This window comes from Symphalangus syndactylus, chromosome 13 (genome assembly GCF_028878055.3).
Source record: "Symphalangus syndactylus isolate Jambi chromosome 13, NHGRI_mSymSyn1-v2.1_pri, whole genome shotgun sequence".
Lineage (NCBI taxonomy): Eukaryota > Metazoa > Chordata > Mammalia > Primates > Hylobatidae > Symphalangus > Symphalangus syndactylus.
Genome location: NC_072435.2, coordinates 28870158 through 28889791, shown reverse-complemented (window position 1 = coordinate 28889791; position 19634 = coordinate 28870158). Strand labels below are relative to the sequence as shown.

The 19634-nt window shown below is 49.1% G+C and overlaps 1 protein-coding gene across 3 annotated transcripts; it reads left to right on the top strand.

Moving 5' to 3' along the window:
• The first annotated feature begins 988 nt into the window (after positions 1-988).
• Positions 989-18294, top strand: DKKL1 (dickkopf like acrosomal protein 1). 3 transcript variants are annotated; one of them, XM_055238292.2, is made up of 5 exons: positions 992-1178; positions 1746-1918; positions 2673-2813; positions 2957-3049; positions 17895-18294. In XM_055238292.2, exons 1-5 carry the CDS (start codon positions 1169-1171, stop codon positions 18204-18206), a joined length of 729 nt encoding a protein of 242 aa, XP_055094267.1. In that variant the 5' UTR covers positions 992-1168; the 3' UTR covers positions 18207-18294. The 3 variants fall into 3 exon arrangements, with proteins under 3 accessions (XP_055094268.1, XP_055094267.1, XP_055094266.1); XM_055238291.1 differs by having other exon boundaries at positions 1155-1288; XM_055238293.2 differs by lacking the exon at positions 2957-3049 and having other exon boundaries at positions 989-1178.
• The last annotated feature ends 1340 nt before the right edge of the window (positions 18295-19634 follow it).

Here is a 19634-nt window from a genome sequence, read left to right as displayed (position 1 = left end):
TGGAATCCCGGCTACCCTCGTGTTTGCGTATTGGGGGTGTGGAAGTGATACGAATACAAAGAGTCTTTACTGTTCAGCCCTAAGGTTGTTTTTTCTTTTTTTCTGTTTTCTTTCTTTTTTTTTTTTTTTTTTTTGAGGATTGGGGTCTGGGGATGGATTTTGACTGATTCCTATGACAACATGGTTTCCTTGTGACCTCACCACAGTTAAGAGTCGTGGGCAGGACCACCGGGAGTTTATTGGAGGCCCACGTAGGTGCAGATTCCTCATCTACAGGCGCTAGTGGACTGGAGACGGCTGGCGGCTGTCCCAGGACCGGGAAGAGAGCTTTGGTGCCTGAGGGAAGATGGCTTAGGGCCCGGTCTCTTAAGGGTGAAGGGCTGCGTGTTCAAAATTACGGGACTAGAGGGGCTGGAGTCCGGACCTGAGGTCCTCAGGGAAAAGGGAAGTCTGATTCTGGGTTCCTTGGAAGATGAAATAAATACACGACTGGATTTAGGGTTTCCGGAGACAACGGGACTTTTTAGTGGAACCGGAGCGGGAAAACCAGAAGGGACACGGAGAAAAGGTTCCGAGACAGATACACAATTAGAGTGAGAACTAAAAGAGATGCTCGTACTCCGGTGTCTCCAGTAGGAGGAGCCTAGGACTGGAACTCGGGGCGCTGAGGGCAAGAACTGGGACGCAGAGGCGTGGCCCGGTGCAGGGGCGTGGCTTTCAGCTAAGGGGCGTGGCCATTGCGATGGGGCGGGACTCTGAAACGAGGGCCGCAATCAGAGAACACCGCCAGGACTTGCAGGACTTGGTCTCCAGGACTGAGGTCAACTGACGGGGGCGTGGTCTGACGGTGTAGGCGTGGCCAGGAAATGAACTCACGGGTCTGGCTTAAGGGGTGTGGTGAACGAACGATGGGGCGTGGCTCTGTCACCAAGGGCGTGGTCATGGAGTAGAGGCCCGGGCTCCTGAGTGAGGCCGGCAAGTTTGGAGCGTGGTCAGACAATAGGGGCGTGGCTACGGCTCGCGGAGCGCAACCAACGCTCTAGACCAGACCTGGGCTCGAGACCATAACTGTTTGGGTTTAACAGTCCGTGAGCGGCCGGAATCCGGGAGTCCGGTGACCTGGGCTGTGGTCTAGCATAAAGGCGGAGCCCAGAAGAAGGGGCGGGGTATGGGAGAAGGTGAGGATTGAGATCTGGTCGTGAATGTGGGCGAAAGTGAGGAAAAGACCATTGGATGAGGCCGGGTGCTGTGGCTTACGCCTGCAATCCCAACACTTTGGGAAGCCCAGGTGGGCGGATCGCTTGAGATCAGGAGTTCGAGATCAGCCTGGGCAATATGTCGAAACCCCGTGTCTACAAAAAATACAAAAATTAGCCGGGCGTGGAGGCGCGCGCCTGTGGTCCCAGCTACTTCGGGGGGCTGAGGTGGGAGAATCACCTGAGCCCGGGGAGGTCAAGGCTGCAGTGAGCTGTGATTGTGCCACTGTACTCCAGCCTGGACTACAGAGTCTTGGTCTCAAAAAAAAAAAAGTATATGAGACAGAACCCAGAAAAGCCAGACCTGGGAGAAGAGGGGGCCTGGCAAGGTGGAGGGTGTGGGAGTAGCAGAAAGAAGCAGTGGGGGAAATGAGCGCGGTGTGGGAGTTGCCTGAACTGGGGAGGTGGCCTGGGCAAGGTGCTGGAGAGGGGCATCTTGGGTGGGGGCGTGGCCATTGTGCGGGGCTCTGACCCCGACCCTTGCCACAGCCTCCCCGCCTGCCCCCGCAATGTGGCATCTGCTGGTCCTGCTGCTGCTCCTCTCCACCCTAGTGACCCCCTCCACTGCAGCTCCTATCCATGATGCTGACGCCCAAGAGAGCTCCTTGGGTCTTACAGGCCTCCAGAGCCTACTCCAAGGCTTCAGCCGACTTTTCCTGAAAGTAAGCAATGGCAGGGGGATGGGGGAAGAAGTACTGAGAAGAGGTTCAGGGACACAGAGTGGGAGATGGTTCAGGGCCAGGCAGGGGGACAGACAGGATGAGAAGGCAACAGGGAGACCAAGAGATAGGAAGAGGGAAGGGGCTGGGCCCAGGCTATAATCGCAGCACTTTGGGAGGCTGAGGCAGAAGGATCATTTGAGCCCAGTAGTTGGAGACCAGCCTGGGCAACACAGTGAGACCCTCATCTGTACAAAAAAATACAAAAAATAGTTGCAGGTACATGAGCCTGTAATCCCAGCTGCTTGGGAGGCTGAGGCAGAAGCATCCCTTGAGCCCAGGAGGTCGAGGCTGCAGTAAGCCATGATCGCACCACTGCACTCCAGCCTGGATGACAGAACAAGGAGACCCTGTCTCTAAATAAATAAATATATATGTGCATAAATAAGAGAGGAAAGGTAAAAGGCAAAGAGAGAGGGAGATGGGACAGAGACAAGAGACTGGGGAAAGAGACAGGAGGAGGGGGAATGGGGACAGAAGAGGAACAGGGATAGTAAGTCAATAGGATTGAGAATAGAGACAGAATTCATGGGGGATGGAGGCCGGAGGTGAGGCCCTAAGTATCAGAGGGCAGAAAGTAAAGGGGATGGGAGGGACTTGGGGCAAGGCCTTGGGGGCATCCTAGCAGGGTTGCAGAAGGGGCTGTACTGAGGAGATGTGAGGTCCAGCAGCTCACCAGTCCTTCCTCCGGCCCCAGGGTAACCTGCTTCGGGGCATAGACAGCTTATTCTCTGCCCCCATGGACTTCCGGGGCCTCCCTAGGAACTACCACAAAGAGGAGAACCAGGAGCACCAGCTGGGGAACAACACCCTCTCCAGCCACCTCCAGATCGACAAGGTGCCTATGCAGGGAAGCCCTTCCTGGAGTCCCCTTGGGATCCCTCCATCCCTCCATCCCTCATGCTGCAGTATCTGTTGGGAGGGAAGGAGGGCAGAGGAGGTAAGCAGGTTTGCTCTCACTCTCTCATCGGATCCTCACAGATGACCAACAACAAGACAGGAGAGGTGCTGATCTCCGAGAATGTGGTGGCATCCATTCAACCAGCGGAGGGGAGCTTCGAGGGTGATTTGAAGGTTAGGACATGCCCTGCCGTCAAAGTGTCCAGGCCCAAACATTTTCTTTTTTTCTTTTTTAAAGAAGAGTCTCACTCTGTCACCCAGGCTGGAGTGCAGTGGCACGATCTTGGCTCACTGCAACCTCTGCCTCCCAAGTTCAGGCAATTCTCCTGCCTCAAGCTCCCTGGTAGCTGGGATTACAGGCACCCGCCACCACGCCCAGCTAATTTTTTGTATTTTTTTAGTAGAGACAGGGTTTCTCCATGTTGGTCAGGCTGGTCTTGAACTCCTGACCTCAAGTGATCTGCCCACCTTGGCCTTCCAAAGTGCTGGAATTACGGGCATGAGCCACCACTCCTGGCGAGGCCCTAACATCTTCTGTAGTTTAGGAGGACAAGAAGAGGAACTGACTCTCCTACTCCTCTGTGTGGAACTTCCTCCTGAGCCTCAGTTTTGCCATCTCTCAAGTGGGGCAATCCAATTGTCAGAAATGAGATTTTCGACCTCAGAATACATCCGCAAGGGTTTAGTAGACCCTAGAGGGTTTTGTGAGTGTCAAAGTGGTTTTCTTTTTTTTTTTTTTTTTTAACTACATAGTAGTCAATTAAAGTGTTTCTGTGAGCACCAAAATGTTTTATAAACCAAGAAGGGTTTTTAATTCTAAGTGCTTGGAAAGCTTCACCCTCATAAACCCCAAATTGTGTTTTTGTCTCAAATTAAGTGCTCTGCAAACTTCAGAGTATTTTTCAATCTATCCCAAAGTGGTTGGTAAACCTCTCCATTATAAACTCCAAAATGTTTTTGTTGTTGTTGTTGTTTTTTGTTTGTTTGTTTGAGAACGGACTCTTGCTCTGTTACCTGGGCTGGAGTGCAGTGGCACAATCTCAGCTCACTGCAACCTCCACCTCCCAGATTCAAATGATCCTCCCACCTCAGCCTCCCGAATAGCTGGGACTACAGGCGCAGACAACCACACCCAGCTAATTTTTGTATTTTTAGTAGAGATGGGGTTTCACCATGTTTCCCAGGCTGGTCTCAAACTCCTGAGCTCAGGCAATCTGCCCGCCTCTGCCTCCCAAAGTGTTAGGATTACAGGCATGAGCCACCACACCCGGCCCAAAATGTGATTTTTTTCTTTTTTTTTTTTTTTTTTTTGAGATGGAGTTTCGCTCTGTCGCCCAGGCTAGAATGCAATGGTGCAATCTCAGCTCACTGCAACCTCCGCCACCAAGGTTCAAGTGGTTCTCCAGCCCTAGCCTCCCAAGTATCTGGGACTACAAGTACATGCCACCGCGTCCAGCTAATTTTTGTATTTTTAGTATAGACAGGGTTTCGCCATGTTGGCCAGGCTGGTCTCGAACTCCTGATCTCAGCTGATCCACCTGCCTCGGCCTCCCAAAGTGCTGGGATTATAGGCATGAGCTACTGCGCCTGGCCCAAAATGTGAATGTGATTTTTAATACCAAAGAGCGTTATGAATGCTAAATGCGTTGTGTATTTCACCTTTGGTAAACTTTTTTTTTTTTTTTTTTGGAGACGAAGTCTCGCTCCTGTCCCCCAGGCTGGAGTGCGATAGTGCGATCTCAGCTCACTGCAACCTCCATCTCCCAGGTTCAAGTGATTCTCCTGCCTCAGCCTCCTGTGTAGCTGGGATTACAGGCGCCTGCCACCACACCTGACTAATTTTTCTATTTTTAGAGAGACAAGGTTTCATCATGTTGGCCAGACTGCTCTCGAACTCCTGACCTCAGGTGATCCAACTGCCTTGGCCTCCCAAGGTGCTGGGATTACAGGCATGAGCCACCATGCCCGGCCAGGCCACCTTTGGTAAACTTTTTTTTTTTTTTTTTGAGACAGAGTCTCGCTCTGTCGCCCAGGCTGGAGTGCAGTGGCGCAATCTCGGCTCACTGCAAGCTCCGCCTCCCGGGTTCACGCCATTCTGCTGCCTCAGCCTCTCCGAGTAGCTGGGACTACAGGTGCCCGTCACCACGCCCAGCTAATTTTTTGTATTTTTTTTAGTAAAGACGGGGTTTCACCGTGGTCTCGATCTCCTGACCTCGTGATCCGCCCGCCTCGGCCTCCCAAAGTGCTGGGATTACAAGCGTGAGCCACCGCGCCCGGCCAACCTTTGGTAAACTTCTACAAGTGATTCTAATTATGAAGTGCTTTGCAAAATCAGGGTATTTTTAATCCTGAAAAGTTTTAAGAAACCCAAAGAGCTTGATAAATCCATATGATACCCACATACACCCATGCAATATCTTCATTTTAAAAATGTTTATTTAAAATTTTATTTTAAAAATTTCAGGACAGACACAGTGGCTTACACCTGTAATCCCAGCACTTTGGGAGGCTGAGGCAGGAGGATGACTTGAGCCCAGGAGTTCGAGATCACCCTGGGCAATAGAGGGAGTCTTCATCTCTACAAAAAAATTTAAAAAGTAGGCCAGGCATGCTGGCTCACGCCTGTAATCCTAGCAATTTGGGAGGCCAAGACAGGCAGATTGCCTGAGCTCAGGAGTTCGAGACCAGCCTGGGCAACACGGTGAAACCCTGTCTCTACTAAAATACGAAAAATTAGCCGGGCATGGCAGCCTGCACCTGTAGTCCCAGCTACTCTGGAGGCTGAGGCAGAAGAATTGCTTGAACCCGGGAGGCAGAGGTTGCAGCGAGCCAAGATCATGTCACTGCACTCCATCCTGGGGGACAGAGTGAGACTCTGTCTCCAAAAAAAAAAAAAAAAAATCAAAAAAGTGCCAGGTGTGGTGGTGTGTGCTGTGGTTCCAGCTACCCAGAAGCCTGAGGTGGGAGGATTGCTTGAGACCAGGAGGTTGAGTCTAAAGTGGGCCCAGATCATGCCACTGCACTCTAGCCTGGGCAACAGAGTGAGACTCTGTCTCAATAAATAAATAAATAAGTAAAATAAAATAAATTTCAAGTCTACAGAAAAGTTTTTTTTTTTAAACATACTTTATTATTTTGGAAATGGAGTCACCCTCTGTCACGCAGGCTGGAGTGTAGTGGTGCTATCTTGGCTCACAGCAACCTCCACCTTCTAGGTTGTGGAAAGTAAAAAAGTTTCTCTTTAAAGTTTTTATTAAATAATAAATCATAAGTGTTAGAAATAATAGTTTTTTTAAATTAACTTTTTTTAAGCCTCTTTGCTTTGTGTTAGTAACTCTTTTTTAAACCATATCTTATGTAGTTGTTAGATATAAGGAAATAAGTACATTCTGTGTCCTTGTACTTTAACCAAGATATTTGGTCTCCACATGCTCAAGCATGTCCCAGCTCACAGCTTATGCCCCTTCCTTATTTGGAAATGTTATTACTTCTCCAAGTCTTTTCGCAAGCAACTTCCTCTTTTCCTTTGTTCTCCACTGCCTTTACCTGTTTAAGAAAGTTTTTTAAGTTGCTAGCCAATTGGGTTTAGCTTAGACTGTGAGGTCCACCTCCAACCAATGGAGACAGGACACAGCAGTAAGGACCCAATGCATAAGCGATAAATATTCCTGCCTTCCTTTGTTCATTGTGTCTCCTGGCAGGATTGCTGATGGGCAGCACCCTTTCTACAGAAAATAAAATTGCCTTGCTGAGAAAACTTTTTGTCTGAATGCTAATTTTTCCTTGTGACACCAAGAACCAAGCATTTTGATTCTAACACAGGTTCAAGTGATTCTCCTGCCTCAGCCTCCCAAACAGGAGGGATAACAGGCACACACTACAATATCCAGCTAATGTTTTTCTTGTTTGTTTGTTTTTTTGTTTTTTGTATTTTTAGTAGAGATGAGGTTTTGCTATGTTGGCCAGACTGGTCTTGAACTCCTGACTTTGGGTGATCCACCCACCTCGGCCTCCCAAAGTGCTGGGATTACAGGCAAGAGAAGTTTTTTTTAAAATAGTACAACAGATTTTAGGCTCTTCTGTATCTGCCTACTGAGCTACTCTGTTCCTGGCTTAGAGAACCAGGAGAAGGGGAAGGGGAATCACCTGCCACACGCTGGGGGTTGGAGACTGTGGCACCATGGCTTGCCTCGCTGCAGTTGGTGGTGGCAACAGAGGCTGCAGTGTGGCCAGTGGCTTTTCTGGCTTTGCCCGCCCAGCCACTCTGAGGCAGGCTGGAAGAGAAAGTGAAAGAGGAGTCATCTGTGGTGAGGTGGAGTTTGGAGCTTGCAGATGGCACGGCTCTGTGGCTCACCTCCTGCAGTTGTGGCGGTGACAGCGATGGAGACTTCAGCCTGACTGGAGCGGCAGAAGGGTGCTCGTGAAGGCTAGAGTATTGCCTCCAAGATGCAGCAGTGGATACTCAGGTTTCAGGAGAATCCACTGCCCATGGCAAATCCATGGTCTACCAGCACAGTTTTAGAGAGAGAATGTGCCGCCGCAGGCGTCATCCTCATGTGCACCCTGGCAGGCAGCCATCTGAAGATTTCAAGGACAACCTGGTGGGGGAGCAGACCAGTGACACTTCCTCTGAACAGGATCTTGCTGTTCACTCGACAGACTCCGCAACTCAGGCAAGTGTTCAGATGGAGGATATCCTGGAAGGATACCTCGCCAGTGAAAGCTCAGATGAAAATGCCCCATGGCTTTGGAAGGCCAATGAATGCACCAAGGAAAAAGGTGCCATGGAGGATCCCCTGGAAGACCTCGCCAATGAAATTTCAGATTAGGACACCCCACTGGATTTGAAGGCCAAAGAACGCGCCAAGGAAAAAGTTCCCATGGAGGATAACCTAGTGGAAGATCTCGCCAACGAAAGCTCAGATGAGGATGCCTCACTGGACTTGAAGGTTGACAAACTCATGAAATAAAAAGTTCCCAGAGGATACCCTGGTGGAAGACCTTGCCAACGAAAGCTCAGATGAGGACGCTCCACTAGATTGAAGGCCAATGAATGCACCAAGGAAAAGTTCCCACGGAGGATACCCTGGTGGAAGACCTCACCAACAAAAGCTCAAATGAGGATGTTTTGCCAAATTTAAAGGCTGACAAATAAGCCAAGGAAAAAGTTCCCATGGAGGATACCCTAGTGGAAGACCTCACCAATGAAAGCTCAGATGAGGATGCTCCACTGGATCTGAATGTCGACAAATGTGCCAGGGAAAAAGTTCCCACAGATAATCCAGTGAAAGAATTTGCCAACAACATCAAGGAAAAGGAGGCCCCATGTAATGTGAAGGCACCCTAGGGAGTCCAGGCAAATGATTTCAAGGATGACCAGGCAGGGATGGTGATCAGTGAGAAGTCCCCAGAAGCAGCCCTATCTCATCACAGGGCAAAATGAGATGCCAAGAGCTTGTAGCAGAGCTTCCTGGAGAGATGTCCTCAGAGCAAGTGCTGGCCATTGTCACCGCGAAAGGCATCAAGGAAAATGGTAGCTCTGAGGACAGCTTCTCTGAAACCAGTAATGACAAAGACTCTTCATGTAGTGGAGACACTCAAGCTTCTGAAGCATCTACGGAAGAGTCCAGCCATGCAGACAACCATCAGCGTATGCCAACAAGTACTCTCCCAGCACCTGCAGAAAAAGCAATAGAGACAAAGCCTGAACAGGCAGAAGAAATGTAACCCAGCAAGTTCAAGGAGGATGACGATGCTGAAGAGCCTGACGTGACCTGTTGTGACCTTTGTTTTTTATGCTAGAAGTCCCTACAGATTTTTTGAACATCTGGAAGGGCCAGGACACAAGACCCCATCTTGGCCCAGCAACCAACTGGATCGTGAGAGTTTTAGGGATTACGCTACTCTCTCTGGACTTTTACATCCTCTTAATTTTTAAAAAAATATTCTTTCTTTAACCTGTTTTAAGACACAAGCTGTCATTGTGTCATCATAGTTTACATTTTATTACTCAAATAATTTTTCAATTGTTTTATTAGTTTTTTTGGATCTTTGTCTACTGCTTTTTGGAGTTTTTGTAGAGTTTTGTAAGCTCAGACAAAAATGCCCCATGGCTTTGGAAGGCCGATGAATGCACCAAGGAAAAAGGTCCCATGGAGGATCCCCTGGAAGACCTCGCCAATGAAAGTTCAGATGAGGACGCCCCAGCAGATTTGAAAGCCGAAGAACGCGCCAAGGAAAAGTTCTCACAGAGGATACCCTGGTGGAAGACCTCGCCAACGAAAGCTCAGATGAGGAGGCTCCAATGCATTTGAAGGCTGATGAACACGCCAAGGAAAAAGTTCCCACGGAGGATACTCCATTGGAAGACCTCGCCAACGAAAGCTCAGATGAGGATGCTCTGATAAATTTGAAGGCTGACAAACGTGCCAAGGAAAAAGTTCCCACGGAGGATACTCTCATGGAAGACCTTGCCAACGAAAGATTGCATGAGGAGACTCTGCTGGATTTTGAAGGCTGACGAAGGCACCAAGGAAAATGTTCCCACGGAGGATACTCTGCTGGAAGACCTCACCAACAAAAGCTTGGATGAGGACACCCCACTGGATTTGAAGGCCGATTAACGCTCCAAGGAAAGGTTCCCACGGAATATACCCTGGTGGAAGACCTCACCAGTGAAATCTCGGATGAGGATTCCCCGTTGGATCTGAAGGCTGACTAATGTGTCAAGGAAAAGTTTCCCATGAAGATACCCTATTGGAAGACGTCGCCCATGAAACCTCGGATGAGGTCACCGCATTGGATTTGAAGGCTGACGATCATGCCAAGGAAAAAGTTCCCACGGAGGATACCCTAGTGGAAGACCTTGCCAACGAAAGTTCAGATGAGGATGCCACACAGCATTTGAAGGCTGATGAATGCGTCAAGGAAAAAGTTCCCACGGAGGATACCCTGGTGGAAGACCTCGCCAACAAAAGCATGGATGAGGATGCCACATGACGTTTGAAGGCCAAAGAACATGCCTAGGTAAAATCTCCCACGGAAGAGATACCCTGTTAGAAGACCTCACCAATGAAAGCTCGGATGAGGACACTCCACTGCATCTGAAGCCCGACGAACTTGCCAAGGAAAAATTTCCCATGGAGGATACGCTGGTGGAAGATCTCACCAACAAAAGCTCAGATGAGGATGCTCCACTGGATCTGAAGGCCAACGAATGCACCGAGGAAACAGTTACCACAGAGTATCCAATGAAAGAACTTCCTGATGACATCAAGGAAAAGGCGGCCCCGTGCAATGTCAAGGCACCCTAGGGAGTCCAGGCAACAGATTTCAAGGATGACCTGGCAGGGATGGTGATCAGTGAAAAGTCCCAGAAGCAGCCCTATCTCGTCACAGGGCAAAATGAGATGCCAAGAAAAAAGATTGCTTCGCCATTCTTGTAGCAGAGCTTCCTGGAGAGATGTCCTCAGGGCAAGTGCTGGCCATCGTCACGGCGAAAGGCATCAAGGAAAATGGTAGCTCTGAGGACAGCTTCTCTGAAACCAGTAATGACAAAGACTCTTCATGTAGTGGAGACACTCAAGCTTCTGAAGCATCTATGGAAGAGTCCAGTCATGCAGACAACCATCAGCGTATGCCAACAAGTACTCTCCCAGCACCTGCAGAAAAAGCAATAGAGACAAAGCCTGAACAGGCAGAAGAAATGTAACCTAGCGAGTTCAAGGAGGATGACGATGCTGAAGAGCCTGACGTGACCTGTTGTGACCTTTTTTTATGCTAGAAGTCCCTACAGACTTTTTGAACATCTGGAAGGGCCAGGACACAAGACCCCATCCTGGCCCAGCAACCAACTGGATCGTGAGAGTTTTGGGGATTACGCTACTCTCTCTGGACTTTTACATTCCCTTAATTTTTAAAAAAATATTCTTTCTTTAACCTGTTTTAAGACACAAGCTGTCATTGTGTCATCATAGTTTACATTTTATTACTCAAATAATTTTTCAATTGTTTTATTAGTTTTTTTGGATCTTTGTCCACTGCTTTTTGGAGTCTTTGTAGAGTTTTGTAAGCTCCGACGATAATGCCCCATGGCTTTGGAAGGCCGGTGAATGCGCCAAGGAAAAAGGTCCCATGGAAGATCCCCTGGAAGACCTCGCCAACGAAAGTTCAGATGAGGACGCCCCAGCAGATTTGAAGGCCGAAGAACGCGCCAAGGAAAAGTTCCCACAGAGGATACCCTGGTGGAAGACCTCGCCAACGAAAGCTCAGATGAGGAGGCTCCACTGCATCTGAAGGCTGACGAACATGCCAAGGAAAAAGTTCCCATGGAGGATACCCCATTGGAAGACCTCACCAACGAAAGCTCAGATGAAGATGCTCTGATAAATTTGAAGGCTGACAAACATGCCAAGGAAAAAGTTCCCACGGAGGATACTCTCATGGAAGACCTTGCCAACGAAAGATTGCATGAGGAGACTCCGCTGGATTTTGAAGGCTGACGAAGGCACCAAGGAAAATGTTCCCACAGAGGATACTCTGCTGGAAGACCTCACCAACGAAAGATTGGATGAGGACACCCCACTGGATTTGAAGGCCGATTAACACTCCAAGGAAAGGTTCCCATGGAGAATACCCTGGTGGAAGACCTCACCAACGAAATCTCGGATGAGGATTCCCTGCTGGATCTGAAGGCTGATGAATGTGCTAAGGAAAAGTTTCCCATGGAAGATACCCTAATGGAAGACCTCGACAACAAAACCTCGGGTGAGGTCACCACACTGGATTTGAAGGCCGACGATCGTGCCAAGGAAAAAGTTCCCATGGAGGATACCCTAGTGGAAGACCTTGCCAACGAAAGTTCAGATGAGGATGCCACACAGCATTTGAAGGCCGATGAATGAGCCTCAGAAAAAGTTTCCATGGAGGAGACCCTGGTGGAAGACCTCACCAACGAAAGCTCAGATGAGGAGGCTCCACTGCATTTGAAGGCCAATGAGTGCATCAAGGTAAAAGTTCCTATGGAGGATACCCTGGTGGAAGACCTCACCAACGAAAGTTCAGATGAGGATGCCACACGGCATTTGAAGGCCAAAAACGTGCCTCGGAAAAAGTTCCCAAGGAGGAGACCCTGGTGGAAGACCTCACCAACGAAAGCTCGGATGAGGACGCCATGCTGGATTTGAAGGCCGATTAATGTGTCAAGGAAGAAGTTCCCATGGAGGATATCCTAGTGGAAGATCTCACCAACGAAAGCACGGATGAGGATGCCACATGACATTTGAAGGCCAAAGAACGCGCCTAGGAAAAATCTCCCATGGAGGATATCCTGGTAGAAGACCTCGCCAACAAAAGCTTGGATGAGGACGCTCCACTGCATCTGAAGGCTGACGAACTTGCCAAGGAAAAAGTTCCCACGGAGGATACCCTGGTGGAAGATCTCACCAAAGAAAGCTCAGATGAGGATGCTCCACTGGATCTGAAGGCCGACGAATGCACTGAGGAAAAAGTTCCCACAGAGCATCCAGTGAAAGAACTTCCCGATGACATCAAGGAAAAGGCGGCCCCATGTAATGTCAAGGCACCCTGGGAAGTCCAGGCACATGATTTCAAGGATGACCTGGCGGGGATGGTGATCAGTGAAAAGTCCCCAGAAGCAGCCCTACCTCGTCACAGGGCAAAATGAGGTGCCAAGAAAAAAGACTGCTTCGCCATTCTTGTATCAGAGCTTTCTGGGGAGATGTCCTCAGAGCAAGTGCTGGCTGTTGCCACCGCGAAAAGCATCAAGGAAAATGGTAGCTCTGAGGACAGCTTTTCTGAAACCAGTAATGACAAAGACTCTTCATGTAGTGGAGACACTCAAGCTTCTGGAGCATCTGTGGAAGAGTCCAGCCATGCAGACAACCATCAGCGTATGCCAACAAGTACTCTCCCAGCACCTGCAGAAAAAGCAATAGAGACAAAGCCTGAAAAGGCAGAAGAAATGTAACCCAGTGAGTTCAAGGAGGATGACGATGCTGAAGAGCCTGACCTGACCTGTTGCGACCTTTGTTTTTTATGCTAGAAATCCCTACAGATTTTTTGAACACCTGGAAGGGCCGGGACACAAGACCTCACCCTGGCCCAAGCAACCATCTGGACCGTGAGAGTTTTGGGGATTTTGCTACTCTCTCTGGACTTTTACATTCTCTTAATTTTTAAAAAAATATTCTTTCTTTAACCTGTTTTAAGACACAAGCTGTCATTGCGTCATCATAGTTTACATTTTATTACTCAAATAATTTTTCAATTGTTTTACTAGTTTTTTTTTGGATCTTTGTCCACTGGTTTTGGAGTTTTTGTAATTTTGATAGATGATCTTTTATGCTTTGTCTCATTTTCTTAATGACTTACCTTAGTTTTTAACAAATCCACGGTACAGTAAGTTATATTAAGACATAGTATTTTTATGTTTTTTTAAATTATACTTTGGGTTCTGGGGTACATATGCAGAACGTGCAGTTTTGTTGCATAGGTGCATGTACCATGGTGGTTTGCTGTACCCATTAGCCTGTCACCTGCATTGGGTGTTTCTCCTGATGCTATCCCTCCCCTGACCCCCCACCCCCTACCAACAGGTGCTGGTGTGTGATGTTTCCCTTCCTGTGTCCATGTGTTCTCATTGTTCAGCTCCCACTTGAGTGATAACATGCAGTATTTTGTTTTCTACTCTTGTGTTGGTTTGCTGAGAATGATGGTTTCCAGCTTCATCCATGTCCCTGCAAAGGACATGAACTCATCCTTCTCTGTGGCCGAATAGTATTCCATGGTGTATATGTGCCACATTTTCTTTATCCAGTCTATCACTGATGGACATTTGGGTTGGTTCCAATTCTTTGCTATTGTGAATAGTGCCATAATAAACATGCATGTGCCTGTGTCTTTACGGTAAAAAAAAAAAAAAAAAAAAGTACAATAAATATCCCTATAGTCTCTTTTCCATAAACCAAAATTTCTTAAGGTTGGCATCATTGGCATGTGGGGCTGGATAATCTTTGTTGTGGGAGCTGCCCCGTGCACTGTAGGATATTCTATAACATCCCTGGGCTCTATCCACTAGAGAGAAGTTGCCTCCTGCCAGGCACGGTGGCTCATACCCGTAGTCCTAGCACTTTGGGAGGTAGAGACGGGCAGATCATGAGGTCAGGAGTTCGAGACCAGCCTGGCTAACATAGTGAAACCCCGTCTACTAAAAATACAAAATATGGGGCCAGGCACAGTGGCTCATGCCTGTAATCCCAGCACTTTGGGAGACCGAGGCGGGCAGATCACGAGATCAGGATATCAAGACCATCCTGGCTAATGCGGTGGAATCCCATCTCTAGTAAAAATACAAAAAAATTAGCCAGGCATGGTGGCAGACGCCTGTAGTCCCAGCTACTCAGACCGCTGAGACAGGAGAATGGCGTGAACCCAGGAGGTGGAGCTTGCAGCGAGCCGAGATCGTGCCACTGCACTACAGCCTGGGCGACAGAGCTAGACTCCGTCTCAAAAAAAAAAAAAAAAAAAAAAAAAACAAAGTATGGCCAGGAGTGGTGGCTTACACCTATAATCCCAGCACTTTGGGAGGCCGAGGCAGGCGGATCACCTGAGGTCAAGAGTTCGAGACCACCCTGACCAACATGGAAAAACCCCATCTCTACTAAAAATACAAAATTAGCCGGGTATGGTGGCACATACCTGTAATCCCAGCTACTCGGGAGGCTGAAGCAGGAAAATCATTTGAACCCAGGAGGTGGAGGTCACGGTGAACGAAGATAGCACCATTGCACTATAGCCTGGGCAACAAGAGCGGAACTCCATCTCAAAAAATAAATAAATAAATAGGCTGGGCATGGTGGCTCACGTCTGTAATCCCAGCACTTTGGGAAGCCAAGGCAGGTGGATCACCTGAGGTCGGGAGGTTGAGACCAGCCTGGCCAACATGGTGAAACCCCATCTCTACTACAAATACAAAAAATTAGCAGGGCGTGATGGTGGGCAACTCTAACCCCAGCTACTTGGGAGGCTGAGGTAGGAAAATTGCTTGAATCTGGGAGGCGGATGTTGCCGTGAGCCAAGATTGTGCCACTGCACTCCAGCCAGGCAACAGTGCGAGGCTCCGTCTCCAAAAAAAAAAAGAGAGAGAGAGAAGTAGCCTCCTCACCCGCACAGGTTGTAACACCCAAAAATCTCTCCAAACTTCGATTGAGAACCCCTGGCCTAGATTGAGGTTTCTTAACATTTTATCTATTTTTTTTTTTATTTCTGAACCATATGACAGTAAATGGCTGACATCAGGATACTTCACCCATAAATACTTCAGCAGACACTCCTGAGACTGATACATTCTCCCATAAGACCACATTACCATTTTCTTTTTTTTTTTTTTTTTTTTTTTTGAGACCAAGTCTCACTCTGTCACCAAGGCACAATCTCGGCTCGCCACATCCTCCGTCTCCTGGGGTCAAGCGATTCTCCTGCCTTAGCCTCCTGAGTACCTGGGATTAAAGGTGCGTGCTACCACTCCCGGCTAATTTTTGTATTTTTAGTAGAGACGGGGTTTCGCCATGTTGGCCAGGCTGGTCTCGAACTCCTGACCTCAGATGATCCGCCCATCTTAGCATCCCAAAGTGCTAGGATTATAGGCGTGAGCCAACGCGCCTGGCCCACAGTACCACTTTCACACCCAAGAAAATGTGGCTATCAAACTGTTTTGGGTTTTGTTTGTTTGTTTTGAGGTGGAGTCTCACTCTGTTACTCAGACTGGAGTGCAGTGGTACAATCTCAGGTCACTGCAACCTCCACTTCCCAAATTCAAGAGATTCTCCCACCTCAGCCTCTGCATGGCTGGGATTACAAGCACATACCACCAAACCTGGCTAATTTTTGTATTTTTAGTAGAGACGGGGTTTCACCATGTTGCCCAGGCTGGTGTCGAACTCCTGACCTCAAATGATCTGCCCGCCTCAGCCTCCCAAAGTGCTGTGATTACAGGCATGAGCCACCACACCCGACCTATCAAACTGTTACTGCAGTATTACTTTGCTAGGGCTACTGTAACAAAGTACCACAAACTGGGTGGCTCAAACAGAAATTGATGGTCTGGAGGCTAGATATTCAAGACCAGGATGTCAGCATGGCTGGTTCCTTCTGAGGCTGTGAGGGACAATCTGGTGCTTTGCTGGCCACCTTTGGGGTTCTTTGGTTATGAAAGCATCGTCCTGATCTTTGCCTTCATCTCCATCTGCTGTATTCCCTGTGTGCATTTGTGTCCGAATTTTCCCTTAGCATAACAACACCAGTCACAGGCCAGGCATGATGGCTCACACCTGTAATCCCAGCACTTTGGGAGGCTTGGCGGGCAGATCACCTGAGGTCAGGAGTTTGAGACCAACCTGGCCAATGTGGTGAAACTCCGTCTCTACTAAAAATGCAAAAATTAGCTGGCATGGTGGCATGCCCCTGTAATCCCAGCTACTCTGGAGGCTGTGGTGGGAGAATCGCTTGAACCCAGGAGGCAGAGGCTGCAGTGAGCCGAGATTGTGCCACTGCACTCCAGCCTGGGCTACAGAGCGAGACTCCATCTCAAAAAAAAAAAAAAAGAACACAGTCATGTTGGATTAGGGCCCAACCTAATGACCTCATCTTCACCAATTATGTCTGCAATGACCTTAGTTCTAAATAAGGCCACATTCTGAGGTATTAGAGATTAGAATTTCAAAATATGAATTTGGGGAGGAAACAATATGGTTGTTTGTTTGTTTGTTTTTTAAGACTGGGTCTTGCTCTGTTGCCCAGGCCAGAGTGCAATGGCACAATCTTGACTCACTGCAGCCTCCGCCTCCCAGGTTCAAGTGATTCTCCTGCCTTAGCCTCCCAAGTAGCTGGGATTACATGAGCACGCCACCACGCCTAGCTAATTTTCGTATTTTTAGTAGAGACGGGATTTTGTCATGTTGTCCAGGATGGTCTCAAACTCCTGACCTCAAGTGATCTGCCCACCTCAGCCTCGCAAAGTGCTGGGATTACATGCATAAGCCACCGCGTCCAGCCAGGAGGAAACAATTTAACACATAACGATCTCCTGCGTGGCTTCTCAGACCTCATCTTACTAAAAGGCAGACTGATTCAGCAGGTCTGAGTGGGATGGGACCTATTAATTTGCACACCTAACAATAGCAGCCCACCCTTTGAATTGCAAGGACCAAACAGACACTCAGTTGATATTCAAACTTTCTCCCTCAACTCAAAACTGTCCTTGAAAGCTTTTTTTTTTTTTTCCCTTGAGATGGAGTCTCGCTCTGTTGCCCAGGCTGGAGTGCAGTGGCGCGATCTTGGCTCACTGCGAGCTCCACCTCCCGGGTTCACGCCAGTCTCCTGCCTCAGCCTCCCAAGTAGCTGGGACTACAGGCGTCCGCCACCAGGCCCGGCTAATTTTTTTTGTATTTTTAGTAGAGACAGGGTTTCACCTTGTTAGCCAGGATGGTCTCGATCTCCTGACCTCGTGATCCACCCGCCTCGGCCTCCCAAAGTGCTGGGATTACAAGCATAAGCCACTGCACCTGGCCCCTTGAAAGCTTTTGATTCAGGATCAATGAAGGATCACACATTGCATTTATGGTCATGAGTCTTCAGTAAACCCAAGAGCTTTTAGTCCTAAAGTGCTTTGTACATTTCAAACTGCTATGCTCTAAACCTCAGAGAGGACTTCATCCTAAAGTGCTCTATAATCCCAACAGGCATTATAATCCCTGAAGTGCTGTATTACCTCCCTTTTGAAAGCCCCCAAACAAATTTTCCAATCCCAAAGCATTCTATAAACCTCAGAGTATTTTTAATCCTTAAGTATAAACCAAAGTGCTTTGTAAACCTCAAACAGCGCTTTTGAACCCACAAAGCATCCTGTCATCTGCAAAGTGGGCTGAATAGGTCAGTGGGGACTGACCATCCTGGGGTGCTGTTTGGAGTATGAGAGGGTCTCCTTGTTCTTCTTCCCCAGGTACCCAGGACGGAGAAGAAGGAGGCCCTAGTACCCATCCAGAAGGCCATGGACAGCTTCCACGCAGAACTCCATCCCCGGGTGGCCTTCTGGATCATTAAGCTGCCACGGCGGAGGTCCCACCAGGATGCCCCGGAGGGTGGCCACTGGCTCAGCGAGAAGCGACACCGCCTGCAGGCCATCCGGGATGGACTCCGCAAGGGGACCCACGAGGATGTCCTAAAAGAGGGGACCGAGAGCTCCTCCCACTCCAGGCTGTCCCCCCGAAAGATCCACTTACTGTACATCCTCAGGCCCTTTCGGCAGCTGTAGGGGTGGGGACCGGGGAGCACCTGCCTGTAGCCATCAGACCCTGCCCCAAGCACCATATGGAAATAAAGTTCTTTCTTACATCTAACAACACCATCTCCTTTCACGATTTATCCCCAACCGCCTGCCAACCAGGCCATGGCAAAGGCCCCCAGTCCCAGCTCTGAGCATGACAGCTGGCTGTGCTAGCTCTTGCCTGTCTCCCAGACTTGGTTTTCTCATTCAGGCATTGTCTGTGCTCTAGCCCCATCTGTCCACTCAGCACCCAACCCTGTCCCCTCCAGCCCTGTCTGCACTCCCAACTCTCAGGTCTTTTTTTTTTTTTTTTTTTGAGAACAGGGTCTCATTCTGTTACCCAGTGGTGCAGTCACAGCTCACTGCAGCCTTGACCCCCCCCAGGCTCAGGTGATCCTCTCACCTCAGCCTCCCAAGTAGCTGGGACCACAGGCGTGCACCACCACGCCCAGCTAATTGTTGTATTATTTAACATAGGGATCTCCCTATGTTGCTCATGCTGGTCTTGAACTCCTGGGCTCAAGCGATCCTCCCACCTCGGCCTCCCAAAGTGCTGGGATTACAGGCGTGAGCCACTGTGCCCGGCCCCCAACTCTTTCACTCCAGTCCTCTCTACTTGGCCCCCATACTGTTACTGCCATAACAAATAGGCACAAACTTGGCAACTTAAAACAACACAAATGCATTATTTCACATATCATCCTGGTCAGAAATCCAGGATGGCTCCACTGGCCCTCAGCTCTGGGTTTCACAGGGTGTCAGCCACCCGAGCTCTCACTGGGAGGCTCTGGGAAGAAGCTGCTTTCAAGCTCATTCAGATTTTCAGCAGAATCGAGTTCCTCGGCTTGTGGGACTGAGGTCCCCATGTTCTCACTGGCTGTCAGCTGGGGGCCACCCACCCTTAGCTCCAAGAGGCCTCTCTCCAGTTACTGCAGGTGGACCTGACATCCCAGAGCCACAGCCCAGTATCATGGCAGGACTCTGACTTCCCCTTGTGTCCGATCTCTGGTATGCCTTCCTCTTCTGGCAGAGACAGTCCTCTGCTTTGAAGGGCTCATGTGACTGGACTGGACCTACCGGGACAACATATTTACAGTTTTCAGGAATTAGGGGGTGACCATCTTTGGGGGACCACTATTCAGCCCCACTCAGGTCCTTCCCGTGTCATCTCCAGCCTCGACTGTGTGGTGTCCACACCCATCTATCCTCGTCTTCATCTTCTCATTCCCTGACTCCCCCCTGACGGACGGACTCCATCTCCAACTTGCTATTTCTCTCTTTGTCCCTCTATCTGACCCTCCCTGCTCACCACCTCAAACTCCCTCACTTCCAGGCCTGATGCCTCGTCCAAACTTGGAAGCTCACAGAGCTTGCCTTTGGTGGTCTGTCCACTTTGTCCTTCCCCAGAGCATTTCC

What these genes read in the sequence shown, in the direction of transcription:
- DKKL1 (XM_055238291.1), top strand. Translation starts at nt 1,234, where the DNA reads ATGAGGCCGGGTGCTGTGGCTTACGCCTGCAATCCCAACACTTTGGGA. An exon ending in GCCACCTCCAGATCGACAAG is followed by an intron (nt 2,814 to 2,956) that starts GTGCCTATGCAG and finishes GGATCCTCACAG; the next exon opens with ATGACCAACAACAAGACAGG. An exon ending in GCTTCGAGGGTGATTTGAAG is followed by an intron (nt 3,050 to 17,894) that starts GTTAGGACATGC and finishes CTTCTTCCCCAG; the next exon opens with GTACCCAGGACGGAGAAGAA.